This window comes from Brassica oleracea, chromosome C2 (genome assembly GCF_000695525.1).
Source record: "Brassica oleracea var. oleracea cultivar TO1000 chromosome C2, BOL, whole genome shotgun sequence".
Classification (NCBI taxonomy): Eukaryota; Viridiplantae; Streptophyta; class Magnoliopsida; order Brassicales; family Brassicaceae; genus Brassica; species Brassica oleracea.
Genome location: NC_027749.1, coordinates 47,417,017 through 47,442,653, shown reverse-complemented (window position 1 = coordinate 47,442,653; position 25,637 = coordinate 47,417,017). Strand labels below are relative to the sequence as shown.

Sequence of the window (25,637 nt, the reverse complement as noted above, 5' to 3'; positions counted from 1 at the left end):
AAATAAACTAGTGTCGAAACATAGTACAACCTGTGAAACAAAAGGACATTGTAGCAGTGTGAGAAAGAATCCACTGCATCCGTTCATCATAAAGCAACATCAGTGTAGAAACTAACAAAATACTACACTGATCCCGTACAAATAAAGCAACAACAGACTTATTAAACCAGCAACAGACATAGCAACCCGTGATCCAGACATAGCAACCAGTGATCCAGCAACAGACATAGCAACCCGTGACATAGCAACCTGCAAAAGAAAAAGGCAACCTCAAAGTTAATAACTAAACATATTGAGTTTAACAAAAGAAAAAACAGAGATTCCAGCAAGCAAGTTAACCAATTCAATCAAGGAGTTCAGAAATGAGTTTGTTTTTGAGGGTGATTTCGTTAGGAGATAGATCAGTTTCTTTTTTGGCAAGGAGACGATCTAGGAGTTTTTGCTGAGAAATTTTCTTTCTCTCAGCCAAGATACTCTCAATTTGATCGAAAGCAGCTTCATGACCGTGTCTCTTGTTTGGCTGCTTTGTAAGCCTTAACACCAGGCGGTCTAACCTCGTCCTCAGGTATCACCTCCTCAGCTTCCTTCCTTTTCTCCTTGGCGCCATCTCTTGACTTAAAAACTGACTTCCACTTCTGATCATGTCTCAGTTCCCTCCAACAGTGTTCCATGGTGAACTTCGCTTGATAATCATTGAAGAAGATCTCATGAGCAGCCTTCATGACATCATCCTCATTTTGACCACTTGATTGGTGCTTTATTGCCGCTTTATAACTTTCCACAAACTTGCAGACCTGCTCGTTCACCCTTCCCCACCTCTGCTTACACTGACTCCATTCTCTAAGAACGCAGCCAGTGAGCAGAGGGCTACAATTAACATACGCCTCAATTCTCTTCCAAAAGGAAGTAACCTTCTGCTCGTTACTGACAATAGGGTCCTTGCTCGTGTTCAGCCAACCACTGATGAGCACAAGGTCCTCTTTTGTTGACCACTTTCTCTTTGAAACCGGTTTCACTAACCAAGGAGAGTTCGCTACAGCCTCAGCATACTCGCATTCCATTGCTAGACTGCTCTATTTAAACTAGTTTTAGCTTAGATAATGGGTTTTGGTTCTCTATTTAAACTAGTTTTAGCTTAGATAGAAGTGAAAAATTAAACTCTACCTGCCAAACATTGAATATAAAAGCTAATAGCGCAAGCAACTACTTCACAGAGAGAAGTAATGACACATCAAATCGACTACTTAATACAATCAACTACTTCAAACATTAAGAGCAAGCTACCAACCAACACAGCTTTAATTCGACTGTACTTTTCGCTCTAGGTCTAGTTTAGATAATTAATACAATCAGAGGAACCAAACAAGATAATACATCACAGCATAAGATGGGTTTTAAACATTTACCTCTGATTTTCAGTCGAAGCACACCTTCTCCAGGGTACCGACCTGAACAGTGAGGCTTCTTACCTGTTCATGGACATGGAAACAACAATAATACAGTGTTAGTTACTCATTAAGGACTTACATACAAGGCTACTTCTAAAATAACAGGGAAATAGAATTACCTGCAGGGTCTGAATCTGGAACTTGAGATTCCACACCTTCTTGATCTCCTCCTCAACATCCTCCAGACGCTTCCTCAGCCTTTTGATCTCCTCCTGGACACCAACCACCCAAGGATGACTATAATGCAACCCATCATCCTTGTTGACAACAGAAAACAAATATTATAGACAGTTCCTGTTATTTTTATTTTAAGAACATAATTAAGAAAATAAAACTTACTTCATAGTTGATGCACGTGAAGTAGCGCTTTCCAGGATGACTGTCGTAGTCTTCCTTCCCCCGGACCTCGTCAATGATTTTCCCACCGCAAGCACACCTTCTTGGAATCCCGTACTGTGAATCCTGGACGAACCATAACATGTTGCAGTAGTCCCTTTGTTTCTTTGAATGTCTTATTTCTTCTGCGGGATCCATCTGCACCAGAAAGAAGAAATGATTAGAACATACTAACTACAAATAATATGATTAAACGAACCGGTAAGAGAAACAAAGAACAGAACCCAAACAATGAAACACAACCCAATATGATTAAACTAAGTAAGAGAAACAGTTAAGTAAGAGAAACACTAATCTCTAATCGATTTCAAATCTACTCGGAAACACAACCCAATCTTTAACGAACCCAAACAAAGAACCCAAACAAAAAAACCCCCAATTCGATTTCAGATCGACTCTATTCAACCATAAATAAAAAAACCCTCTAATCGATTTCAAATCTCAGACTCGATCGAACCCTAACAAAGAAATCTCAGACTCGATGGAACCCTAACAAACAGATCGATTAACTACAAACCTCGTAATCGATCTATCCTCCAGACTCTATTGGAGGAGAAACCCCCAATTCAACTTCAGATAGAATCGATGAAACCCGTATAAACAAACCCTAACAACGTAACTCTACTCGAAAACGGACCTGAGATCGATCAAGAGACACTACCTCCTCGATTTTATGGACAAAAGACCTCTCGATCGCCCTAGCTACAAGAATCGCCTCTCGAGTCGCAAACCCTAGCTATTTGGGAGAGAAGAGGAAATGAGGAGAATAACGCGAAACACCTCCTTTCCGCGTCGTCATCACGACTCCGTCCAGCCAATCTGGTGCCTCCACGTGTGTTGAACTCGTCTCACACAAGTTCACGAGAGCGGCCCGGTTCACTTAATATTACCCATTTTCCTTTTTCTTTTCAAATTAAAAACCTGTGAACCCAGGCCCATGACCCTCTTATGATACATCAATGTACATGCTCTAACCCTAGTCATCTGATACATATAATTATAAGCTATCTAGCCACTGCTTGAAATGCAACTATTTGATTAAAAGGTAAGATGGATTAAATCATTTGTGTAGATAAATCGTATTGGTCTAATAGTTTGATTAAAAGTTCATTAAAAATTCGGAAGTAGAAAATTTATAATTTAATTTCAAAATGAGATTTATTATCAGTTATACTGACTAACAACAACAAAAGTTCATAAATTCTTCAAAAGATAGACCGTCGGACATAGTTTTCATAAAGAAAAATAGGTATAGTAATCGATTGATTTGTTTATATAATAATTATAATAAGAAATTAGTGTAAAAGAAAAATTAAAGCTGATATGTGGCATCATCATCTCCATTTTTATTTCCACCTCTATCAAATTCTTTCTTGATATAATAAATAAAAAAATCCACTTAGTAATTATTGAAAGAAAATGACGGGACCCAAACCAAATTTAAGTGCAAGTTTGTAAAAAAATCGAACCTTCTAACACGTTTAATTAACTCTCCATATACTCAAAAGCAGATTCTTTTTTTTTTCAATTCCTGAACTAATCGTGAAAACACACATACAAGACTCAGCTCAGTTATTAGTGAGATCCAGGACAGTATGTTTTTGTGCGCCACATGATGAGCTTACTTCAACAAGACGACGACGAGCTTTCTGCCTTTCTCTATTGTCTTATTAATTAGCCAAATTGGTATTGATTCATATGTAATGCGTTAATTATATTCATAAACTTAATCCTACCAAATAGTAATAGTATAAAATGTGTTTTAAGAGCAACTTGATCAGTGTCATACTCAAATTGAGTATCAGTCCAAAATATTCTTATTGTAATATGTTTTTTTTAAACTAATATGTTTTTATTTGATAATTATGTTTTTTTCCTTTTTAATGTGACATCAATTAAATACTGACAAATGGCACTAATACGTTCTAAAAAGTGTTTCAAGAATTCTCAAATGAGATTCCGCTGCTCTTCAATCTCATGCATTTTACCTTTTAAAAAAAATCTGAGATGCTCCATCAGATCTTAGCATTGAAGGTATTATAAATTCAAATCACTTGTGAAATAAAAAAAAAATATTATTTAAGTTAAAATATCGAAAAGATGTTTTCGAGCATGTGAAAAAATTATGGACATAAAGTCTGTTAACAAACAAGAAAAAACAATTACCCTACTAAACGTGAATGAGAAAAATACGATTCTAGATCATAAGACATAGTATTGCAGATTAATTAATTCGGTTATAATTAAGTTTTCTGGGTGGAATTCAACTAGAAGGTAATAAGAATATTTTTTTCCCAAGGAATCAAACAAGTTTGTAAGTATTAAAATGCGAGCATCCACACTCTAATTGTAAGGAAGGGGCCAGAGTTTCTTAAAACAAAGATAAAGATAATCTAATCTACATAAAGAAAAGTATAAATAGAGACTAACCCTTAAACTTGCATAATATTTACAGTCTAATGTCATTGAAATAATTAAATAAAAATATTTTAAGTAATCTTTGTCTTTTCCAAAATTAATGAACTAATAATTACTCATAATTTTATGATTTCCATGTCTTTTTAAAAATTAATAAAACATTTCCTAAATTAAATTTACAAGCAATTAAATATAAATCTTTTAACTTATTTATGTCATATTAATATTATAAACATTCATGAATATCAATAATATACACAAAATATTTATGTAACAATATAAGTTACATTTTTATCTCATTCTCCCTCACAATTCACCATACTCTTCTTTTTTTTTTGAACAAATTCTTCTTCTTACCAATATAAATATATTACATGCACCATTATAATTGTTAACAAACTTACCATGTATATAAAATAATTTATTAGACATTCTCATAAAATTTTGATCCACAAAAAAAACAAAATAAAACATTTGTATAGATGCAAGGATCATATTTTAAAAATGGTGGTAATACAATTCACGGTTTACAAGATAAAATAAAATTAAAAAAAATATAAACTATAAAATTATTATGCTTATAAATGTTATTAAATAATTATTTAACACATGTAAAATTTTAAAATACATATTCTCACTTAGACAAAATAAATATTTATTTACAAAAATAAAAGAAAACATCTGCAAGGTCGTGGTTTAAATGTACACAAATTTAAACCCATTTATAATTTCTTATCAGTTACATCAAATTTATATTTTCATTTTATTTTCAATCTTAATTTGTATATGTTCCAAATTTCATAGAAGTTTAACAATCATTTTATTTTCTTACAAATATTATAACTAATGTTTCATTTATAAATAGCATGATAATTCACAATTGTCTATTTTTGTACTTTTTATTTAAAAAAATTGTTAGCTATATATCTTAGACATGAATCTTATTATATAAATGTTAGATTTTTATATAATACCTAATATCGATGATACATTTTACGCTAAAATGCTAAAATATAAAATCAAGTACAAATATAACATTTACATTAACAAATATATCATTAAATACAAACACAAATTAAATACTCGTGCGCGGTCGCGTGAATCAAAGTCTAGTATTAATTAATAGCTAAGTATGCAGAAATTGAATAGACCTAAAAGCAACCAAATCATTCTTGAATCATGCTGAGAAACAGTCCAGATTCATGTGATTTCTCCCCTACTCTCGGATCCATATATATAATATTCAATACCAAGTATTATTAGGGGAAGACTAAATGTAATTAAAAATAAGAACTTACCTGTCAGTGTTTTGCATGTTTAAATTCCATTGATTAGAAATATGCAAAAACATCTTTGAGCAAAACACAGGATGCTACGTATATATAGGGATTTCAAACAGGTTGATCCGTCCCGTTCCATACCGCAGCGGGCTCGTCTTCGAGCGGGTCACGGCGGGTCAGGCCCGCACGGGCTGCGGTCCTCAAAATGGCTGGCCAAACCCGTACCGCAAAACATGTAGGCCTTTGCGGATCGGCCCGCGGAACATAGAATTACAAACGGACATATGGTTCATGAATGCTTCATTGCATGATTTATGACGCTTTATCAGTTTCATGACGCATCAGTAAGTGAGTTTAGTCGAGGATTGGACTGAATAAAGCAATACACTTGTTAGTTGAAGATTTTGTTGGATCAAAACACTAGTTTATTTACTTTTGTTAGACTCCAAACATTTTAAAAATAAACAATATTAGTTGCTGAATCCAAATATTATAACTCATAAGTTCATAACAAATGATTTAGTTTTCAGAAACCAAAATTAAATAAAACCAATACCAAATCAAAGATGCTAATCCCAAAAATAAATAAATAAAAAACACCAAACACACTTCTTGTTCTTCATCTTTATCACCAACAAGCGACAAAAAGATGGAAATTTCTCTTCTTCACCATCAACTTCATCTTCTGCAAATAAGAAAAATAAAGATATATTACAGAATGGGGACTTAGGGTTGCGGGTCTTCAAAATCTCGCAGGTTAAGCTCATCCCGCTTTCGACCCGTCCCGCTTTGAACCCGTCCCGCGAGGCCCACAATTTTGCGGGCTTACCAAATGGAGGTCCAATCCCGCCCAGCAGCAAGCCTTTACGGGCAAGGCCCGCGGTCCAGGTCCTTGATTACCATCTCTACGTATATATATTGTTATTAGTTACTTAGATGGTATGTTTGCATTTTTCTAGGTTAAAAGATTTGTTTTTTTTTTTGGAAAAAAAAAGGTTAAAAGATTTGTTTGGGTAAATATTTCCTTATTGTTATTATCGTTACAATTATATTTCACAAAATCCAAAAGAGTGATGGCTGAGTGTTTGTGGTCCCATGTCATATCAGTATGATCAGCGGTTCGTTTGGTGTAAGCGGCTTAGCGGCAACTCTTGTTAACTAGTGTATACTGAATCCCATACTGTCCACGTTCGTTGAACTTCTACATACACTTCTGAGAGTGATGATGATGGGGATCCGATGATGATGTGATTATTTACCCTTCTCATTTTATTATAACATATCACTGATTTGGTAACCACTTAATAGATATTTTAATCATTTATCCTTTAAAGTGTTTCAATGGTCCATATGACGATGAATCATTGAAAAATTTTAATATATTTTTTTGGGAATATTTATGTTAAATGATACCATTGAAGATTGAAAATGCCTTGCACCACTCGGCATTGAATCAACTTATAGTAATGTACTATATGTCCTTACAATAACACATTTATGTGATTTAACTACGATACATACCTTAACGAAATAGTGAAATCATTATAAAAAAAAACACGAAATCTAAAACCTAAACACTGAAATCAATGATCGACAAAGATAATAATCACATGAAGTTATTAAAAAGCTAGCTATATACGAACATGTAGACAATTATATATAAAACATTAGGAACGTGTTACATTAATTTTTTTTTGTTTTTTTTTAAACTTGATATACACATCTAAATTTAGACATTATATATGTGTTTTGGACGTTATGAAATTGGTCAATTTATACAGTAAAACTCTGATATGAATTACAATGTATAAAAATCTGATTAAAATTTATTTGACACATCACACATGTCATAAGTTGGTAATCCAATAAATTATAAAAACGACACGCGTAGTACTATTAGAAACACACACTTAACTTCACGTATAAGTGTTAAATGTTTTTTTTGCTAAAAATAAGTGTTAAATGTTGCAAACAGTTAACAGAAAACATATATTGTTGTAGAAACAAAAATAAATACTCTTGCTTGTACTTTAAAAAGAAAAATACTCTTTCTTGTAAGTTATTGGAAGGAAGCGAGTATAGCGGAGGAGACCGACAATAACGTGAGGCAACTTACCAAGAACATTTTAAGCAAAAAAAAAAAAAAACTTACCAAGAACATCGATAGATATACACTGTACATAGTTATTGATGATATAGATGCAACGAAAAAAACATAATCTTTTGGCTGTTAATAACATAAAATAAAAGGTATATAAATAAAAGATAGAGAGAGTGTGGCAATGGTAAATGACACACGTTTAGCTCGTTCACCTACGTGGTAAGAAGTCTTCAGGTGATGTGGCAGATTCTATGAACAGAGACGACATGTCGTCCCGATTCATTTGCTACAGTCCCAAACGTACGCATATATAACATATAGTTCAGAAGTTGTCTCTCACAGCCTGTCTATAAAGACATTTGCACTTAATTATTCACAGAGAGAGAGATAGAAAGAGATAAAGATAAGCTTTTGAAGAAGATGAAGAATAATAATACCAACACAACAAGAAGCAATCTGGTGAAAGATAATGAACTGTTTCATGTGATTCACAAAGTCCCTTGTGGAGATACTCCCTATGTCAAAGCCAAACATGCTCAGGTACATATTCTTCTTCTTCTGATAGTTTTTTTTTTGTGAGAATTATATTTAACAATCTTTCATGTATATGATGATAGTTTATGCTAATTACATTTACTGTTTAATCGATTTTTAATGGAAATTAGTAAAAATATAAGTGTATATATATATATACACGTTTTTAGTGTAAATTTATTTTGGTGTAATCTGGATTGGATGTTGCTGTATTTTTTATGTATTGTTTGCCTAAAATTTCTTACAAAAGAGAGAAATTGTAAATAATATTTTTTAATATTTTTAGCTCTGCCTAAAATTTTTGTATTTACTAGTTTTTTCTTGTAACTTAACTTTTGTATTAACTAGTTCTGCCGAAAACGTTTTAAGAAAAATCATTACTTATATAACTCAACTTGATCGATTAAGCAAAAAGAAGCAGGTTTGTTAAATTTAATCAAAATTATTTGGCACGCTTATTCCAATCCTATTTTAAATTTATTTTGTTTGTTAGCTGATTATGCAATAAAACCAAAATAATAATGTTACGATATATAAAAAGCAGCAGATATTGCGGTGTGCATATATGAGTCACAGGTTGCACCAAGCGGTCCTGATTCTCGCAATAATATTCGCGTTTACTTTTCCTTAGAATGGTGCAAAAAAGTCTTTACATCCCAAAGAATATTATTCTCAACAATTTTATATTGGCCCATCATATCATACTTTTGATAAGCATTTTTTTCTAACACACTTGATTATATATTCAGATGGAAAGAGATTACTAGTAACTAAGACTGTGTAATCTTGTTGGTTGCAGTTGATAGAGAAGAACCCGGAGATGGCAATAGTGTGGTTTTGGAAAGCCATAAACACAGGAGACAGAGTAGATAGTGCTCTCAAGGACATGGCTGTTGTAATGAAACAACTTGACCGTCCCGAAGAGGCCATCGAAGCCATCAAATCCTTTCGTCCTCGTTGTTCCAAGAACTCCCAAGATTCCCTAGACAATGTCCTCATCGACCTATACAAGGTTTATCTACTTGCACTTTAATATAACATGCAAGTAAATAGTCTACTGGCCGTTGCTATATGGAACTAGACCATGAATCAACACATAGGAACTGTATGTTCTGTTGTCATAACACTCACATGGAGTGTTTTCTTACAACGAACAGAAGTGCGGGAGAATGGAGGAGCAAGTTGAGCTGTTAAAGAGGAAGCTAAGGCAGATCTATCAAGGAGAGGCTTTCAATGGTAAACCTACCAAGACCGCTAGATCCCATGGCAAAAAGTTTCAAGTGACCGTTCAACAAGAAATCGCAAGACTACTGGTAATTATAATACTTTTAAGTTAATTTTAATACTTCTCTGTTTCAAAATAGATGACGTTTTGGAGAGTTTTTGATGTTTCAAAATAGATTTTGATATTTTATATTAATTTTAGTCTTATTGAAAACTGTGTGACCAATGATATTTTACTCTTATTCTTAAGGGTTGACTGAATTAATTTTGATATATATTTTTAATGTTACGTTTTACGAATGAGTGTATACCTTAATTCTTGTGCATACACCCAAAACATCAAGTATTTTTATTCTTGTGCATACACCCAAAACATAAGTATTTTGGAACAGAGTAGTATATTTTTTTGGCAATTAAGAGATTATGTAAAATATGCATAATAGAACCGCAATAGACTGATTAGTCTACTTGGAATAAATATACAGGGGAACTTGGGGTGGGCATATATGCAACAAGCCAAGTACTTATCCGCAGAAGCGGTATACAGAAAAGCTCAGATGGTTGAGCCAGACGCTAGCAAATCATGCAACCTAGCGATGTGCCTTATCAAACAAGGAAGGTTTGAAGAGGCAAGAGCACTTCTTGACGATGTATTTACCTCTAGGGTTTTGGGTGCAGATGATTGTAAAACAAGGCAACGAGCGGGTGAGCTTCTGAGTGAGCTAGAGGCTTCGTTACCTCGTCGGCTAGATGCTGAGATGGAGGATGTCTTTGGAAATATCTTAGACGATGACTTTGTTATTGCCATCGGGCTTGAAGAGATGACAGCCAGTAATTATAGATCTAAGAGACTCCCAATCTTTGAACAGATCTCCTCTTTTAGAAATCAGTTAGTTTGCTAATGATTTGCATTTCATGTTTCTTATGTATCATACAGTTCATGTTTAATAGTCTTGATGGGTTAGAAAATACATGTGTTATGTTTTCTTATGTAAATTTGTATATACAAACAACAATAATAATGTCATTTTACTTCTTTTTTTTTTGAACACGAATAATGTCATGTTGATGATGTCTTTTAGTTGCGTCATGGCTGACGTCAGTGGTGACGTGTTAGGTTCTGGCCGAGTATGTTCGATTTGGTTCGGTTTAAATCAATTTTTGCTTGGTTAAGTTTGGTTTTCGATTGTTTTTTCTGTAATCTGCTCGGGAACCGGAAAATGTCTCATTTCCCTATGACTCCGGCTTTTCCACACACGAACTTTCCCTATGAACTAGTTGCTTTCGGTTTTTCCACACACGAACTTTTAAGTCATGTCAAAAACCACATGAACAACAGAAAAATAATTTATTCTCCTATGAACTAGTTGTTTCCGGCTATTTCACACACAAACTTTTAAGTCATGCCAAAAATCACATGAACAATTCTATTTTTTGAATTACATACATAAACTATCATTTTTAAACTAATTTCCCTAAAACCGTAAATGGTGTTGTTTAAACGTTAACTTGGTTTATGATAGGTAGATTGTCTGTTTTATTTAGGTTGATAAAAATAGAATACTACGTCGTTTTGTTCTTCTTTTTTTTGTCAACTGCTTTTCTTTTTCAAAAATCGTTTTACTCTTCATCAACAATTGAGGATAAAAAAATTTATTATACATTTTCGAGTTATATGACATAGTAACTGGTTGGGTAGATATTTTCGAGTTATATGACATAAAACATATAAAGAGATCATATAACATTAATTTCTGGATTGAGGAGAATATATAAATCCTTGTAGGACCGGAACCTGAGAGTAACAACCGCTTATGGAACCAATCAAGCGTCCTAAACTACGTCAATTTTATAATTCCTTGTGACAATACATGGAGATTGGTAAATTAGTATTTGCTGGTTTTAATTCTTTATGTATCATATAAAATATTTTATTTTTCTGCATGATAATAAATTTTATCTCCAATTGATGATGAAGAGAAACGATTTATGAAGAAGAAGAGAAGTTGATAAAAAGAAGAAGAAAAAGAAAAAAATGATGTAGTATTTTGTTTTTACCAACCCAAATTAAACTGTTTCTCCACCTATCATAAACCAAATTAACGTTTAAATTACACTGTTACGGTTTTATAGGAATTAGTTTAAAATCGATAGTTTGTGCATGTAATTCAAAAAATAGAGTTGTTCATGTGGTTTTTGGCATAACTTAAAAGTTTGTGCATAAAATAGCCGGAAATAACTAGTTCATAAGGAAATAAGTCATTTTTCTATCGTTCAAAGTTCATCGGTGAAAAAGCCGGAAATAAGCCATTTTCCCGCTCGGGAACAGTGACGAACACAGTACAGACATCATATCCTGTCGGAATTTCCTCAAATCCGTCAGTCGATCAAGATTCTCCGATAATGGAAAACAGAGAACCAGAGGTTATAAGAGACAACGAAACGATGAGAAGATGGTCAAAAGGCGTGAGATCGCAAGAGAAGACGATTGGTTTGGTCCGTCCATCCTTTCACCGGCGATCTCGCCAAGCTCGAGCTCTTCCCTCCTCTGTTTCCGATGTCATTGTCGTATTCAACCCAAGAAACCTCTATGATTATGACGGCGGGATGAAGAAAGCAAACGGCGGTGGCGGCGGCGTAGGAAAGAAGACAAATAATGGCGGCGGTGGCGGCGGAGGGAAGAAGACAAATAATGGCGGCGGCGGAAGGAAAAAGATAAATGGCGGCGGTGGAGGCGGTGGGAAGAAGACAAACGGCAGTGGCGGTTGCGGTGGCGGAGGGAAGAAGACAAACGGAAGCGGTGGCGGCGGTGGGAAGGTGGTGAGCTGTGTGGAGGAGAGTGGGTTTAGGGCTTGAGACGTGGGTTTTTGGGTGGGAAGAGCAGGCCTGTCTTGTTTGGAGGTGTTGCTACCATTGTGACCAAGCTTTTTTTTAATATCGTTGAGCCTGACGTTGCTGAGTAGTTAGATTGATGTCTCTCTCATTTTGCGTCGCTGGCGATGGCTAAAGCTTCTGCTGAACGAAGGGCACACCAGTTGTACAGAGCTTAAGGATATGATCGTTTCAGAACTTGTTGGAGCTGAAGGGACGAATCAATTATGTAGAGGTAAGCATCACATCAGTTACTTTGATAATTAATACTGTAGCTGTACCAGCAAATGAATTGGATTTTAAGCAAATCTGTTTTGAGAAAAAGTCTCTCAACACATACCATTTAGTTTTGTTGCGAGCAATGATCAATGTGAAAATGCAGATTGTTGATCAAGAAACTCTTGAAGGAGTAGAAGAGAGAAAGAATGGAGTAGTGGTTTGTTTTGCTGCCTGATTTGGAACAGTTAGGCTCATATACAGCATGGAGATCATCAATATCGCTGTCTAGACCTTCACTTTGCCATGTTTGGCAAACAGAGAAGAAGGTTGAGAATGGGTGTAAACTATATCAGCTTTGCCATGTTTGTTTGAAATAAACAGGTTGGTAGCACTAACGATATATTGCAAACTCCAATGTAACCTCTTTCATCTGTTTTGATTTTAGACCTAACTTTGTTGTTCTCTACGAAAGTAAAAATTAACTATAATTTTAACAAAAAAAAAAAAAAAAATTAACTATACTTCACAGATTGGCTATGACCATACTTTTTCGTAGAAAAGTACCAAACAAGAAAAGCTGTAGAAATCATTCTACCTCCATTTTGAACATCGGCCAATGATGGTTCAGCCCCTCAGCTTCCATAGCAGAACCATTTATCTTAAACGACAACATTACAACAGCAAAAAAGTAAAAACATCACAATATGCAAAAATTATATCATTTGTTGTTGACAATCTCTTTGCAGAAACACACAACATATCTGAGAAAGAAGCTCAATAATAAAAAATAAAAGCCCGGAAAAAAATTGGGTTAGATCCACCCGAAGGTGGAGAGCCTTAACCGGATATGTGTTCAGGACCCGAAGGTCAATCCCGTCTCTGTCAGAGGAGATGCCAACCATCTCTCCTTTCTACGAACACATTAGCTTTGTCCTTCACTCGCTCTATATATATTGAAACTAAGAGGACCTAAATATCCGATGTGGGACGAGTTTAAGTAAACTCAGCGTTTCAATGAAATTGAAAAAATGGGGTGAGAGAGGCTCGAACTCTCGACCTCAGGATTTCTCAGTTAGCTATGAGACCTACGCGCTAGCCAACTGCGCCACCACCCCATGTTGTTCTCTTCCTTCAAACATATATATTTAACATAACAAACATGTTGCTTTTGGTTCTTGTTTTGTTCAGTCTTTTCAGATACGCACCACCCCAATCCGCTTCTTCCTCTCTCTCTGCTCTTTTCTCAATTCTCCCCTCTTCGTTCCTCTGCTAACGTAAGTGTTATATCTCTCTCTCCCTGAAGCTCCTATTTGACTCTCCAATCTCAAATGTAGATTAAGCTTCCTTGTCTACATGTTATCTGACACTGGATTCGAACCTCAAAACTGCATGTCGTTGATTCAAACTTATCTCTACTTTACAATCAGATTCTTGAAATTCATTTGTTTTCTTTTGTCTTCTTGTGATGCAGAGATTGGCCTCAAGAATCTCCTCAAACATGTTGTAGTCTCGAGTTCTATTGTTTTTACCAATGGCTGTGTCTTCATCTTCTTGCATTCACCTGGGAATGCCCAAAGCTCACTTCACTAAAAGGAGCTGCCTTTCCAGGAACCCTCCTGTAAACATCACCCAAAGGTTGATGCTTTAAGCTAACTTTGTTGTTGTTCTTGATCAAAAGTCAATGCCTTTATTTGTGTAGGAAGCCATCAAGGGAAGCTCGGAAACGTTGTGTCTCTACTTCCTTGAATCTTGGAGATTATCTTACTCGTGGAGAGTCTTCTTGTTCTAAATGTACTTGCTTGGCATCTCTCGCTGACTTTGACGCTGTTGCTGGCTCCGGTTGGGTCCCTATAGGTGATCAAGTTCTCTTGATGACCAGTGTTTTCCTCACGTATATGGCTGGAGTGATTCCTCTTCGAAACTCTGGTTACTCTTCCAGAAAGAACACCGTGGAGGAGGAGAGTCCAGATCTTGGAGCTTCAGAGTCTTCTGGTAGGTAAGAGTAGATGATAGAGAATATATGCAAACTGTTGTGTAATTTACATTTCTATACTCTTCATTTTTAGGGACACAGGTTTTGATGGTGATTTGGAGTCTGTGTGGGATGTGGTGAAAGGAAAGCTTTTAGATTCTTTAGACGCCGTCAAGCGTGAGAGTACACTTGGAAGCAGAGTCCTGAAACCCAAACCTCCCCAAGGGAAGCCTCCTCTGAGCTTGTATGCTATATCTGAAAGGCCACAGTTGTACTTGCTCTGGTCTTGCTTCCAGAAACTTGAAGAAGAGGTCGGCTTCTACCTCTTTTCTCCAGCCTTAGTGTTTGCTGTGATTCTTTATACCTTTGTGATCAGCTATTGTATTTGTGTTATGCAGACAAATAAGATATCTAACACAATCAATTCGGATGAGTGGATGGTTAGTTTTACTGATATTGTCAGTGAAGCATATCAAGGAGCATGCACAGCTTGGCTAAAGAGGGAACTGTGTATGGAAGACACTGATTCTGACACTGCGATGACTCCTTTGCTGATCAAAATGCTAAATGAAAAGGAAGCTATCTTTGACAAAATAAGAAAATCAGGCAAGGAGGATCTGTTTGCAGAGTTCTTGTACTTCCATAGATTTGGATCTTTAAGGAAAGCTTCCTGCTACGACCTGAGCTTGTTTCGTACTCACGGAGTTGCTATTTTGGAAGACTTGATGATAACGTTAGCAGATGGGGTCGCCAGCATCTATCTAGAGCTCATTTCCGTTGACAGCAAGTTTTCAGATGAGATGAACGGTGGAGGAGGGTTAGATATCTGTAGCCTCTCTAGCAGAGCACTTCAAAAACTACGCAACGAGGTAAAAAAAATTTGATTTTCACTTTTACTTTTCATCTCTCAGGGGTTAAAGATTTTCATTTCCTACTTTGGTAGGTAGCTTTATACCAGTGGTTACATCAGAACATGGAAGCGGTTGTGTCTATGTATGAGGATCGGTTTGACCTCTACATTCTTCAAACTCAGGTGATCAACAACCCTGATGGTGGTGGTGATACAAAAAGCTATAGTTGGTGGAGAAAAGCTAAAGCTGCCTCATCATCACCGTTGCGATACTCCGTAATAAGTGATTTCTCATTGCCTGTTAAACGAACAAAGGAGCTTAAGGCTTTATCAGGATGGTAAAAACCTCGTATCTTCTTTTACTTTTGCCTCAGGATCACACAAGAACCTTAAATAACATGAGGAAGGGTTTTGATGTTTGTGTACAGGAGGTACTACTTCAGTCTGTTTTTGGAGTTATCAGACATCGGGATGCCAATCATAAGAGTGGTGGTGGATAAAGTGAGTAGCGTCATATCCTTCTTTCTTGTCACCTTGATCGGTAGATCAGTTGGACTCATTTTTACTGGCATTAGACAATCTCTCCGGTGGAAATGAAAACCTCATACAACATGGGATTAGTAAATTTATTTTCTTGGTGTGCCCTTTTGATGATTCTTGTTTTGGTAAGTGATGATAAGTTGGTGTAATTCATTTAGACAAAACTCTCAGTTTTTGGCACATTGATTCAACAACAATAATGACTTTTTTCGGAAAAAAAAAATGCGTGGTGTATAGGATGCTTGTTTGTAACATCATAGACCTATATAGGACTATCAAAAATTGAAAAAGCTAAAAACTTGAGTGATGCATTGCGTTACCGACTCTAAAACCTCACAATTTGAGAGATAAATGAAAGGGGTTTTCATCTTTTTTCACAGATCAAACATACAGGAAATCGTCACTGGCTTATCCAAACAGAGACAAGGTCAAACAACAAACACTGGCCTCGTCACTTATTGTGTCAAGATTTACCAAATTCTCAGTGATGAAGACCTAACAAACAAACATAAATCTAGCATGCTTCTTTTGGATAGCCCGGTTCTCCGGGGAACCTAAGACCATGATTAACCCAGGATTTTTAGAGTGGGGTTCTTAATGGAAGTTAAGAAACTGTTTCTTAACTTCCGCTAAGAACCTCATCATAAGAACTTCAGGTTAATCATGCTCTAAGGAAACATGGACTTCTAGCCTTAATAATATAAATTAAATTTGGCTACACTTTTCCAAAAGTTTTTCTTGTCTTGACTCTAGAGGTGTGAGTCATGTATCTTTAATCTCAACAACTTAAATTTGAACCATGAATATACCATTTTCAGTCCTTTTTTCAGTTAGCTTGTGGTCTTTCAAAAGTCGGGGCCGCTAGTGCTTTTGGGTAGTAGTACATAAAATATACTGGAAGAACAATGATACTACCATGAAAGATACTAGCCATCTGTGGAGAATATGTTGGGTCTCAAACCAAGCTACCAATAATGGAGTTATGTAACACTAATATCATGACATTTACATACTTTCTCTTTTCAAGAGATATTAGTGCTCTAGTAAACATAAGTAGCTAAGGCTTATAAATGTCAGATTTTAGGAGAATCGATATTGAGTTACCGACATGACTTTTCGGGTTTCTCTATATATCGATCTAATGGCGGAGGTTGAAAGCCCTGTTGGAACTGTTTTTTGGACAAATGGCTATGGCCAATATTCCGGTGAATTTTTCGAGCAATTTGAATGTCGAAATGACCGGATTGTGGAATCGTTGGATTCATTGTTATGAGCACTATGATATAGTGTAATCATATGTCAAAAACGAAGTTCGTTTGAATGAGAAATGAAAGTCTAAAATATATTATTTGTAAAATATCTATATTAGAATTATGAGGTAAGAAACCTCTTGTGTTTAAAGTGGAGAATTTATAACAAAGTCATAGAAAACTTTGTAGACACTTTGGTGTATTATAAAAAGAGATATTTGGGCTGGAGCAAGTTTTGGAATTAAGCAAATAATATTAATCTTGTTAGCCCAAATTCATTTGCTAATTATTTAAATAAATAATGCAAGCATATTATTTCTTGGTGTAGAGAATGATTCTCACGTTTTTTACCAAGGCCCTTCATTACTTCTTGACTAAATCTTTGACCAATGTCAAGTTGATTTTGTGAATTGATTTTTGTAACACATGAAATCAATCACCTCTTATTAGTCATTATGAAGGAATCAAAAACGTCATCTCCATTTAGTTCTGGTTAAAGCACACGTTAAACTTTATATTCTATATAAAGGTCATGCTCTTCTCATTCTAAACACACATCCAATACAAACAAAGCCACTATCTTCTACTTCTTTTTTTGTTTTGTGTCTGAGAGTATAACATAGAAATACGTTCGACAGGCTTTGGTTCTCAAGTGCTGTGAGACTGAAGATATAGCTAGTTGTACCCTGGGATTCTTAAACGTATTAAAACGGCACACTACGGGAGTTTAAAGGATTAAGGAAATAGATCTTAATCTCGACTCTGATTCAACCTAGTTCTTTTCCAACTATGGTATTATATTGTTCTATTTTTTATTCATGTTATTTGTAAATTTTTGCTTTACATATCAAATTTGCCTATCTAGTAAATTTGGTGCCTACAAGCCCTAACCCTACTGCCTATAGACAAAGAAGAACCCAAAAATGGCTAGGTTTACCTTCCATCCTACAAGCTGAGTACCAGAAACCAAAAATCCAAGGGATCTAAGGGAAAATCGAAAAAAGGAGAGGACATGACTAAACCCTAGAATCTTGAAGAAAGAAAGCGTAAGAAAAGATATGAAGGAAGATTTAAGGAGCGTCGAAACCCGGGATATGAAGGAAGAAAAATCGCCAAGAGATTGCAACAAGAGAAGAAAAGAAACTAGAAGATCGGGAGGATCGCGAGGGTCAGACATTTAAAGGCCCTAAAATAGTCGTTGTGCTTCTTGGAGAAGTCACCAAGAAGATAAGGTGAATCTTGAGTAATTAATGAGGATTCCCTTTTTCAAATGGTAAATCCCTAAAAATAGGAGTGGGAAACCTCTAGCAGCTAGCATAGAGGGGCACACTAACCTCGACGACAAAATAACAAAATGTCCACTGCAACATGTCATTTCTCTGGTTTCCTGCTCCAGACCAGGAACCAGCAACCAAAACTAAATGATCGACTACCGTTTGAAGTGCTATGACGATCTCCTCGTCTGATCAGGCCTTGCGCCACTAGGATCAAAAGGCTAAATGCTACCAAGGCCATGTGACATGAAAACAAGTCTCGATGTCTACTGAAATACGTGACTAAGATCATGAATTCTCCTAGACTGATTAATTTAATCAGGTTCTGAGCTTGGAAACATCTACTAAAGCTTTGAGAAAATGTTCTTACAAGCTTTGGCTCTTAATGAGATCAATATTGATGCACTCGTCAGAGCTTCCTGCTTTGAGATGAGCTAAATAATTATCCGTAAAGAAATCTGGTGTATGTTGGATATTTAAGTGAATTCTTGCAACCATTAAAATGAAGCATTGCAATTGTTTAGATGAACAAATGTAACTGTTTGTGAATGTAACTATTAGTGGTAAATGGTTGCAACTTTTGATGATAAACCATTGTAACCATTGGTGATTAAAGCCTTTGGTGATGAACCATTGTGACTTTTGTCTAACCAATGTAACTATTGGTATTAATGGTTGTAACTCTTCACTAACCATTGTAACTATTGGTGCTAACCATTGCAACCCTTAGTACTCTATAAAAAGAGTTGTGGCAATGGAAAATAACAACTTGAATCACAACTTGTAAAACAAGATTGAAGATCAAAAACTAATAGTTGGTAAAAGAGAGAGAAAGAAAGATTCATTGTTCAAAGATCATCAAATATCTTTGAAGAAACACATATAAGCACTAAAGTTTTATTTGTTATTCTTGTATCTTAGCCTAGAACAAGAATGAGACTTTGATTGTCTTATCCTACAAAGGGATTTCGTGTAACCCAAAGGCTTGGAATATGGTCGAAATACTCTTTAAGTAAAGCATGACGATTCAATCATTATCCAAGTATATAGTTCACACCCATTCCGGTTACCAAACCACAAATAATTAACCAACAATCTTAAAGATTATTCTCGTTGTGAACTTATGATTTTGTGCGAGAGATAAAATCGAAGTTTGGAAAGTTGTAAATGCTTGAGAGAATAGACTTTCGAAATTGTAATCCAAGGGATGCGAGTGCATCGTGAACCAAGAGATGCGAGTGCATCGTGATCCAAGGGATGCGAGTGCATCGTGATCCAGGGATGCGATTGCATTGTGATCCAGAGGTACGAATGTATCATGATCCAAGGGGTACAAACGTATCATGATCCAAGGGATGTGAACGGGTCGTGATCCAAAGGGTGCGAACGTGTAGGGACCCAAAGGGTGCGAACGTGTCGGGACCTAAAGAGTGCGAACGGTTCGGGACCGAAAGGGTGCGAACGGTTCGGGACCGAAAGGGTGTGAACAATTCTGGACCGAAAGGGTACGAATGGTTTGGGACCAAAAGGGTTCGAATGTATCGTCACCAAAAGGGTGTGAATGCATCATCTACGATAAGGTGCAAATGTAACATCAATGAAAGACACGGGGAGGTAGATGTACATATAAGTAAAAACCTATTGTTAACACAATTTCATTATATTGAGAAAGTTGTTAAGTAGTTCAATTGTGAGATTGTTCTCCAACGAAGTCTCCCATGCATGTGAGAGTGAAGCTTGTACCTTATATAGGACAAGAAGTATCACAACTTGAATATTTGAAAGGAACCATAAATTATGGTTCGTTATATGTCAGATTTTCTTCGATAGTAGAAGGGTATTTAGATGCAAGTTTGATTATCAATATAGAAGAACATTATCTATTAAGTTGTTGAGTAATTTTTCTTGGGGAGGTGCCATCTCATGGGCTTCCAAGAAGCAAACTTGCATGAAAGTTTGACTATTGAATAAATTATTTTAGTATTAGCATATGCCGGTTAATAGGCATATTGGCTAAGGAATTTAATTTAAGAAATTCTGTTGTGACCGAAATAGTATCACCAGTTTATATTTATGATAGTGAAGTAATCTTGGTTAAGGTTTATAATCAAGTGATTAATGGTAAGTCGCGACACCTGGCGTTAGATATAGCGCATTATATGAGCTGATCACTCACGGGTGAATACCATAAGGGTTTGTTCGGTCTGAAAAAAATATAGCATATCATTTGATGAAATGATTAGCTAAAGACTTGGTAATTGAGTCTGTTAAAGGGATGAGTTTAAAGTCCATTTGAAATCTTTAATGGTGGGATACCTAATTCCTCTCTAATACGACGTTAGAGGTTGAATTCAATGTGGAAAGCCTACACTTAAAGATTGTAGCACATGTCTATATATCATCCCAGTGTATGTATGTGCTTGGACCTGCAAGAAAGGGTTAGGTTGAAATTTTATTCTTAATAAATACTTTGAAAAAGTGCATTTGCAGGTGCATGAGTGAAAGTATTTACCTATATGAGTGTGAAATGATGCCGCTTCAATAAGCTGGGACTTGGCTTTGTATGCGCTCATGAATGGATAGGGACACATGGTTTATAATAGTGTCAAGTACAAACACTTAGAGTAGTGTGGAAACACGTGTGTGTATTATCTTCATGTGCTCAAAATGGGTTAAGGGATTCAATCTGTAGGACATCCTGATTCTCGAGCATTTGGAATGTGTAATACACTAAGATGAAAATTCAATTCTTAGTAACATTTTCATTTATGCATGAGTTTGATATATGTATTAATTATTTAATGAATCTATGATTACACTTAAATGGAGGAGGATTGTTGGATATTTAAGTGAATCCTTGCAACCATTAAAATGAAGCATTGCAATTGTTTAGATGAACAAATGCAACTGTTTGTGATTGTAACTATTAGTGGTAAATTGTTGTAACCTTTGATGATAAACCATTGTAACCATTGGTGATTAAAGCCTTTGGTGATGAACCATTGTGACTTTTGTCTAACCAATGTAACTATTGGTATTAATGATTGTAACTCTTCACTAACCATTGTAACTATTGGTGCTAACCATTGCAGCCCTTAGTACTCTATAAAAGGAGTTGTGGGCAATGGAAAATAACAAGTTGAATCACAACTTGTAAAACAATATTGAAGATCAAAAACTAATAGTTGGTAAGAAAGAGAGAAAAAAAGATTCATTGTTCAAAGATCATCAAAGATCTTTGAAGAAACACATATAAGCACTAAAGCTTTATTTGTTAGTAGATTCCGACCCGCCCTGAGAGGGCGGGTATATTTTTTGTTTACATATTTTTGTAGAAATTTAATTTTTATATTTGTGTTTTTTTTGTAACCATATTTGTGTGTTTTTTGTAAGCATATTTTTTTTTCTTTGTAATCATATTTGTGTGAAATATTTTTTTAAAAAAATATTATTAAAAATTTCGATAATTGTATTGAATTAGTGATTTTACATAACTATACACTTGTGTCATAGCCATTTCACACATTAATTTTGTATTTTAGTCGTAAATAAATAGATATTATTTTTTGAAAAAATAAAAAGTATAGTACAATTTTGTTTATTAATCAAATAGTAATTAAATAAATGCAAATTATATGCTTTTCATTAAAGTTTCATGATTTGATTTCATATATAATCATAAAAACATTAGTATTACACATAATAGTACACATAATATTACAACAAACAAAAAATATTACACATCTCATGCAATTTAAAATGAATATTATAAATCAAGGCCCGTAACCCAAATTTATCTGACTATTGTGAAAAACATATAATTTGGACTTGAAAGGCAATAAACATGTGAAGATCAATGCCCATGGCCCAAATTTGTCTTTAAAATACATATTATAGATCGATGCACATGCTGATTATTAGGCAATTTAAATGGTGGTTACATCGATTTATTATATTTCGATGCAGTTATACTAAAACATATGTACCATTGAAATTTTAAGTTGGAGATAACCTTTATTAACTGGTTATGTTGCTGTTTTAATAGAATATATTTTTATAAATACATATAAAATGGTTTGTTGTCGGTGGTTACATAAAAAATATATATTTTGATGCCTTTATATTAAAATGGTATATATTGTTGAAATTATAAGTTGGACGTAACTTTTATCAATGGGTCACACTGCTGTTTTAATAGAATAGATTCTTGTATCTTAACCTAAAACAAGAATAAGACTTTGATTGTCTTATCCTACAAAGTGATTTCGTGTAATCCAAAGACTTGAAATAGGGTAGAAATACTCTTTAAAGAAAGCATGGCTATTCAATCATTATCCAAATATATAGTTCACACCCATTCCGGTTACCAAACCACAAATAATTAACCAACAGTGTATCGATTTAGTGACTTATCAATTTTGAATTCAATGATGGTCTGGAATGGTTGAATTTAATGATTTTCTAAATTGATTGAATTTCACAAAGAAATTTGACATTCCAAATCTAGACATAGATAGTTTTTGTAATGAAATTTGATTGAGTTGATTGCTGTGATTTGAGTGGTAGGACTGTACTTAACAAACCCTTAAAAATTATTTGTCTATAATTCTACATTACTTGTTGCTTGATCTAACGCTTTCTTCTATCAATTACAATTCGTTTTAATTTTTTGATATCTACGGTTTTCTGTTCACTTGTCTATCTTAATTCGAACACTGAAATCTTTTGAGAATTTGAATCTTCGTAGATTCGATCTTTAAGTGATATATATCACATTTTGAAATTGTAAAATATCTCTAGGATAAATTTGAGTATATCAATATCACATGTAAAACAACTTTTAATATATTTGATCATTTTCCTGACAAACTTATGATTAAATTCCTATGGATTATATTAGGGGTTAACAGGAAGAGGCCATATATAAACCGTGAACAGCTAATTTTTATGATTTAATTATTAAGCCAATTATGTTCTATCTTTAAAACATAAAATGAATATCCAAAAAATCAGAACAAACATATCAGTGCTCACGTCGAATGGGTTTCTACTTCTACATGATAAAAGAAAAAAAAATGTAAGGTTCATGGAGTATTAAAAACTAAATATATCTAGCTAGGAGAAATCAAAATGCTTAACAATATTATGGTTATACATTCATGCATTCACCACGTAAACCTTAATTAGTACTGATAAAAAACACTAGCATTATGTTATAGAAGTTGTATGATGTAAACGCTTTACACAATTACACTCTCGTAAATATATTAAATAAAGTGATTAGTAAAGCAATAAATGATTCAGATATAAAACTATTATATAAAACTAGTATATGCTATATAATTTGCTAATTCTAAATAATATAGATATAATTATAATTATTATATATACTAATTTTATATTTTTATATACAATAATAAATCATATTTTAATTATATTTTAAATGTTGAATATTATTCTCTTTTAAACATATTATTTTTTTTATATTAATAAATAAAATAAAATATTTATATTAAATTGTTTTAATTTTTTATATATTCTTAATGCAAATGCTAGTTCGTTGTGATCGAAAAAATAGAATTATATGAAAGCATTTGTATCTAGCCCTGGGATAGATCTGGATATCCGGGAAATTTAGGGTATCCGGATCCGGATCCGGATCCGTGGATTTAATATCCGGATCCGGATTCGTGATTTCCGCGGATATCCGGATCCGGATCCAGATCCGGATCCGTCAAAATAATTAAAAATAATTTTTTTAACAAAAAATACTAATTTTTTTAATATAATACATAAATTAAATATTTATAAATATATTTATATATGTTTATAATATTGTAAAAGCTAAATATAATATTATAAGATTAATTCATGTATAAATATTAATATATCAAATATAAATATTAATAAAATTTAAAAATTTATTGTATTTTAAATATACGGATCCGGATCCGGATATCCGGACCTAAAAATTAAGATATCCGGATCCGGATTCGGTTTGTACGGATCCAAGATTTTACTATCCGGATTCGGATCCGGGCATCCCGGATATCCTATTTTCGGAGCGGATCCGGAGCGGATCTCGAATCGAATCCGGATCTCGGATAATAAGTCCCAAACCTATTTGTATCTTCTAGATACTATTATAAATGATTTTTAATAATGATTGATTGGATAATAAGAAGAGAAAAAGACAAAAATAGCATTAAATCAAGTTTATGTTCCAAACTAGCACTCAAGGTCAAAAGTCACAAAAATAGCACTTAATGTTTTATCAAAAGTCACAAACTTAGGGTTTAGAGTTAAAGGGTGGGGTTTAGGATTTAGGGTTTAGGGTTTAGGGTTTAGAGTTTAGGGTTTAGGGTTTAAATTTTAGGGTTTAGGGTTTAGAGTTTAGGGTTTAGGGTTTAGAGTTGAGAAATGAGGTTTTGGGGATAAGATTTCAAATTTTGAAAAATAAAAAAATTAAAATTTTCAAAGGATAAACTTAGAAAGGTGCTATTTTGGTCATTTTAGTTTTTGAATGCTATTTTTGTGATATAAACTTAGAAATGTGCTATTTTGGAAATTTGTCCTAATAAGAAACATAAATGTATATTTTAATGTCGTACTAATCAAGCTCAGATAATACATTTTCCCCTGGCATGTACAGTTGTTCTTTCCCTTTTTATTTCTTTATATTATATTGAAAATAGATGTTTCAAATAATTTTAAGGTTATATCATATAAAGTTGAACACGTTATATTTGAAGTCAAATGGATTACGTTTTTGATGTGGATATGAAAGCCGTTGCTTGTAAGAATTGATCAACCAATTATTTTGCATGTGGCACGAGTTCATAAATCCAATTTTTTATTATAATATATCGGTGATCCTGTTATAAACCATTTAGTGATCGACCCATTTATCAGCCCGTGTAGCAAGACGGGCCAAGCCCATCCGCAGGATCATACTGGCGCCTATCTACTCTTGTGTTTATCTACATTATAGTTGGTGTTTATCTTACGTATTGCTAGTCATTATCTAGTTAAGGATAAGTACGATCTCATGTCGATCCAGTACTTAGACCGTCATTACCATATGTATATAAAGATCAGTTGGTCGACCTAATAATACACACAAGTTTCCCTCTTCATTAACAACACGTTATCAGCACGACCTTGTCTCTAAACCCTTCCAAAAATCCACCACCCATAAATCAGAAACCAAACGATCTCTTGCTATTTTCCGGCGACTCCTAAAGCTCTTCCAGTCGCCTC

The 25,637-nt window shown here is 34.3% G+C and overlaps 3 protein-coding genes and 1 non-coding gene across 5 annotated transcripts; 2 read left to right on the top strand and 2 right to left on the bottom strand.

The window, feature by feature from the left end:
* Positions 1 to 497: 497 nt before the first annotated feature.
* Positions 498 to 1,061, bottom strand: LOC106324443 (glutathione S-transferase T3-like). Its single transcript, XM_013762409.1, has one exon. The coding sequence runs from the start codon at positions 1,059 to 1,061 to the stop codon at positions 498 to 500; it is 564 nt and encodes a 187-aa protein (XP_013617863.1).
* Positions 1,062 to 7,972: 6,911 nt separating this feature from the next.
* On the top strand, positions 7,973 to 10,444 carry LOC106324950 (protein SULFUR DEFICIENCY-INDUCED 1-like). Its single transcript, XM_013762952.1, has 4 exons — positions 7,973 to 8,183; positions 8,977 to 9,189; positions 9,335 to 9,490; positions 9,887 to 10,444. The coding sequence occupies exons 1-4, from the start codon at positions 8,064 to 8,066 to the stop codon at positions 10,301 to 10,303; spliced, it is 906 nt and encodes a 301-aa protein (XP_013618406.1). The 5' UTR covers positions 7,973 to 8,063; the 3' UTR covers positions 10,304 to 10,444.
* A 3,076-nt stretch (positions 10,445 to 13,520) lies between these two features.
* Positions 13,521 to 13,606, bottom strand: TRNAM-CAU. Its single transcript is given in 2 exon segments — positions 13,521 to 13,556; positions 13,569 to 13,606. It is a non-coding gene; the product is annotated as a tRNA-Met (tRNA).
* Positions 13,607 to 13,673: 67 nt separating this feature from the next.
* Positions 13,674 to 16,076, top strand: LOC106322644. Of its 2 annotated transcripts, none has more exons than XM_013760728.1 (7): positions 13,674 to 13,765; positions 13,963 to 14,126; positions 14,191 to 14,483; positions 14,566 to 14,774; positions 14,862 to 15,332; positions 15,407 to 15,651; positions 15,742 to 16,076. In XM_013760728.1, the coding sequence occupies exons 2-7, from the start codon at positions 14,023 to 14,025 to the stop codon at positions 15,908 to 15,910; spliced, it is 1,491 nt and encodes a 496-aa protein (XP_013616182.1). In that variant the 5' UTR covers positions 13,674 to 13,765; positions 13,963 to 14,022; the 3' UTR covers positions 15,911 to 16,076. The 2 variants fall into 2 exon arrangements, with proteins under 2 accessions (XP_013616182.1, XP_013616181.1); XM_013760727.1 differs by having other exon boundaries at positions 14,191 to 14,487; positions 14,558 to 14,774.
* Positions 16,077 to 25,637: the final 9,561 nt, after the last annotated feature.

Coding starts and splice junctions, on each gene's coding strand:
- LOC106322644 (XM_013760727.1), top strand. CDS start 14,023: ATGGCTGTGTCTTCATCTTCTTGCATTCACCTGGGAATGCCCAAAGCT. Junction 14,127..14,190: donor CCTGTAAACATCACCCAAAG/GTTGATGCTTTA, acceptor TTATTTGTGTAG/GAAGCCATCAAGGGAAGCTC. Junction 14,775..14,861: donor TCCAGAAACTTGAAGAAGAG/GTCGGCTTCTAC, acceptor TGTGTTATGCAG/ACAAATAAGATATCTAACAC.
- LOC106324950 (XM_013762952.1), top strand. CDS start 8,064: ATGAAGAATAATAATACCAACACAACAAGAAGCAATCTGGTGAAAGAT. Junction 8,184..8,976: donor TCAAAGCCAAACATGCTCAG/GTACATATTCTT, acceptor TGTTGGTTGCAG/TTGATAGAGAAGAACCCGGA. Junction 9,190..9,334: donor TCCTCATCGACCTATACAAG/GTTTATCTACTT, acceptor TACAACGAACAG/AAGTGCGGGAGAATGGAGGA.
- LOC106324443 (XM_013762409.1), bottom strand. CDS start 1,061: ATGGAATGCGAGTATGCTGAGGCTGTAGCGAACTCTCCTTGGTTAGTG.